The sequence below is a fragment of the Oryzias melastigma genome, unplaced genomic scaffold (assembly GCF_002922805.2).
Source record: "Oryzias melastigma strain HK-1 unplaced genomic scaffold, ASM292280v2 sc00270, whole genome shotgun sequence".
NCBI lineage: Eukaryota > Metazoa > Chordata > Actinopteri > Beloniformes > Adrianichthyidae > Oryzias > Oryzias melastigma.
Genome location: NW_023416899.1, coordinates 308,171 through 312,217, shown reverse-complemented (window position 1 = coordinate 312,217; position 4,047 = coordinate 308,171). Strand labels below are relative to the sequence as shown.

At 35.8% G+C, this 4,047-nt stretch overlaps 1 protein-coding gene across 1 annotated transcript in view; it reads left to right on the top strand.

Moving 5' to 3' along the window:
- Positions 1-3,507, top strand: part of LOC112141711 (gastrula zinc finger protein XlCGF57.1-like) — a 17,046-nt gene extending 13,539 nt beyond the window's left edge. The window contains exon 2 of the mRNA XM_024264860.2: positions 1,062-3,507. Coding sequence (XP_024120628.1) covers positions 1,079-2,947 — 1,869 coding nt within the window. The 5' untranslated portion in view covers positions 1,062-1,078 and the 3' untranslated portion in view covers positions 2,948-3,507. The remainder of the gene's footprint in view (positions 1-1,061) is intronic.
- The last annotated feature ends 540 nt before the right edge of the window (positions 3,508-4,047 follow it).

The window sequence follows — 4,047 nt, the reverse complement described above, 5'->3', positions numbered from 1 at the left end:
GAGAGATAGAGAAATGCTGTCTGTGTGGGGAGTCGGAGTCCACGCTGTGGTCTGGCCGCTACGATGGCACCGTTAACCAGTACCGATAAAGCTGAAACCTTTGGGGTGAGCAGACAAGTTGTAGCACAAGGAAATACAGAGTGCAGTTTAAGCGTTTAATTATGAGTCCATTTAACTGGAAAATTGTTTTCTTATCTAAATTATTGGCGTGACGTCATAATGTCCAGTATCGGCCGATAATTGTCGATAACCGATAATATTGTGTAACCCTTCAAACTAGTGAAGAAAATGTACTTTATTTTTTTCAACACAATGCATTACCTTAGTTAATATTAATTGCTATGGGCATTTTCCCTCGGTGGCCCCTGTGGCAAGTGTAGGAGGATCCTGGCTGCTGCTGCTTCTGTGTGGGGATGTCTGGGCGCTCTCCCCCTTTGCGTATTCCATTATCATCCATCACAGCAAAACATAAACACTCACTTGAGCATAGGTGTCAGCTCACCTTTGCACTAATAGTATATGTGACATAATGAAAGGCTTTACATGTGTGGGTTTATATTCAGAAGTGTGTGTCAACTGCAGTTATATTGTGTACATTTTAACTAGTTTAAATGTGAAGACTATTTTATCCAACAGGTATGTTTGCAATTATTGAGTGTGTGTGTAGACAGGCGCCGCCCATTCCAGATTGCTATTTATACCTGGTAGTTTTATGAAGTTACTACCCTTCGTTACCTTCATCTTTTCTCTCTAAACTCCCTTTGGTACCTTTATTTCCTCTTATGCTCAATAAACCCCTTTTGTGACAGTAAAATGTGTCTAACACTAGAGGCACTCAGCTGGTATCAGTTTGCTCAGCTGTTGGACAGGACAGGTTAAAAAAGAAATGAAAAAAATAAAATAAAATATATCATTTTATTTTATTTGGTGTTTGAATTAATGAAAGGCATTATTTAAATCAAATGGTTTTAATTTTACACATTCTAACTGAGAATTTTATAGGTGCTTGACAATACACAAAATCCACAAAAATAAAAAGGCCTCTTCTTGTGTTTCTGCAGTCCTTCCCCAGCATTGGATGACTGAAGAGGAAGAACTCTGCAGACAGCAGAGGGACTTCAGAGAGGAACAAGAAGATCTAGAACCTCCACATTTTAAAGAGGAGGAGGATGAACATGAACCTACATACTATAAAGAGGAGATGGAGGAACAAGAACTTCCACAAATTGAAAAGGAACAGGAAATACCGGGACCTTCACTGATTAAAGAGGAGCCAGAGGACCTTTTCATCAGTCAGGATGAAGAGCAACTTGATCTAAAGCAGGAGATTGATTCCTTGATGGAGATTCATTCTTATGAGGAAAATGACCACAGTGAAGTAGATCAAAACAAACAGAAGAGCTTCAGTGTAACTGAGAGTCAGGATGAAGAAGTAAACCAACATGAAGAATCAACATCAACTACAGACCCACAGAACAGAGATCAGAGGAAGAAAAGAGACAGAAGTCATGTCCAAAGTGTGGGAAGCTCTCGCATGTCAGAAAGTCAGTGTGACTCTGATGTTAGAAAAAATCTGAAAAAGACAACTTTGGTTAGGAAATGCAAACAATCTCCTAAAGAAAAGAGAATTTGCTCTTTGAAGTCAAAAGAAAGCTCAAGAATAATTAGTAATCTACCTGACTACATAGAAACTGGTTCTGATCAAATATGTTATATCTGTAGAGAATGTGATAAACGTTTTAGTCAAAAATCTTATCTCAAAACACACATGAAAACACACACAGGAGAAAAGCCTTTTTCTTGTAAAGAATGTGAAAAAAGTTTTAGTCAAAGACCTCATCTCAAAACACACATGAGAACTCACACAGGAGAAAAGCCTTTTTCTTGTAAAGAATGTGGTACAAAATTTAGTCACAAATCTAGTCTCAAAACACACATGACAACTCATACAGGAGAAAAGCCCTTTCCTTGTAAAGAATGTGAAAAAAGTTTTAGTAATACATCTCATCTCAAAATACACATGAGAACTCACACAGGAGAAAAGCCTTTTTCTTGTAAAGAATGTGATGCAAGTTTTAGTCACACAAATAGTCTTAAAATACACTTGAGAACTCACACAGGAGAAAAGCCTTTTTCTTGTAAAGAATGCAATGCCACTTTTGGTCAACTCAGTAATCTCAAAACACATATGAAAACTCACACAAAGGAAAGGCCTTTTTCTTGTAAAGAATGTGATGCAACTTTTGGTCATACATCAAGTCTCAAAACACACATGAGAACGCACACAGGAGAAAAGCCCTTTTCTTGTAATGAATGTAAAAAAAGTTTTAATCAATTATGCCATCTAAAAACACACATGAAAACTCACACAGGAGAGAAGCCATTTTCTTGTAAAGAATGTGATTCAAGTTTTGGTCGTAGATGTCATCTTGAATCACACATGAGAACTCACACAGGAGAAAAGCCTTTTTCTTGTAAAGAGTGTGACAAAACTTTTGGTCGTATATGTCATCTCAAATCACACATGAGAACTCACACTGGAGAAAAGCCTTTTACTTGTGAAGAATGTGGTACACGTTTTAGTCATATGTTTTGTCTCAAAACACACATGAGAACTCATACAGGAGAGAAGCCCTTTTCTTGTACAGAATGCAATAGAAGTTTTACTCATGTATGTAGTCTCAAAACACACATGAGAACTCATACAGGAGAGAAGCCCTTTTCTTGTACAGAATGTGATAGAAGTTTTACTCATACATGTAGTCTCAAAGCACACATGAGAACTCATACAGGAGAAAAGCCATTTTCTTGTACAGAATGTGATAGAAGTTTTAGTCATGCATGTAGTCTCAAAGCACACATGAGAACTCATACAGGAGAGAAGCATTTTTCTTGTATTAAATCTGATACAAGTTTAAGTCAGTTTCACGTCTCAATGGACACATGAAAACTCACAAAACTAAAGTCTTTTACTTGTCAATATAATAAATAATTTAGTGAAAACTTTAAATTCTAAAATTCTCATCAGAAGTCGACCTCTCAGCCTCTACAACAAAGCCAAATGCTTTATTTTACTGGTGGTGGTGGTGGTGGGGGGGTTTGTCCTGTTTCCCAGATTTTAAACTAAGTTTTTAACGTTTAAAACTCCTGGTGTCAACTCCTATAGTGATAATGAACTCAATAGCAACCTGAGCTTTCATTACATGTACACAGCCAAAGGCTTCAATATCACATATATGCAGCAACTCCATTAGAGCGAGGCACAAGTTAGTATTAAATGTGTAGAAATACATTTTTCTTAAGACTTGATATGATATTCTAACATTCTAGGACATTTTAGATTTTCATAATCTCTAAGTCACAATAATCAAAAATAAAAAAGCAATACATTTCAATCTATGTGTAAAGATACTAGACAATGAGCTTTACTGCTGACAAAATATGTTACAGTTTTTCGCAAAATGAATTATTATAGAAGTACCTGTAAATAGAAATGTGTTGTTTTAAATTTGCATTTGATTAATATGTATTCAAAGTTTACGTCCGCACTGTTTATCTATGCTTGTTTTAAATTAAAATCTTTTTACTTTCTTTTAATTTTATTTTAATGATTTGAATGATGATGAATGACATTTTTACTATTTCTTTTGATTGTTTCTTTTAATGTTTTATGTAAAGCACTTTGAATTGTCTCTGTACATGAAATGTGCTATACAAATAAACTTGCCTTGCCTTAAATTCATATAGCTAAATCTTTAATGGCTTCATTGTGTTTAGACTAAAAAAATGTGCATGTTGTCTACATGTGTGTTTCCATGACAACACTGGAAATATTTTTTATACATCTTTAATTCTAACAACCTAGCAGCTCCTGTGACCCCTCCTCAGTGGAGCTGGGTCCTTTGACTCCTCATCTCAGACAGTCCGTGTCAAACCTGGGTTTTAAGATGGACAGTGATTTTAAATTTGACGGTCAGATTAGCTCTGTGGTAAAATCCAGCTTCTTTTATCTGAGGCAGCTGGTGAAGGTGAAACCATTTTTATCTA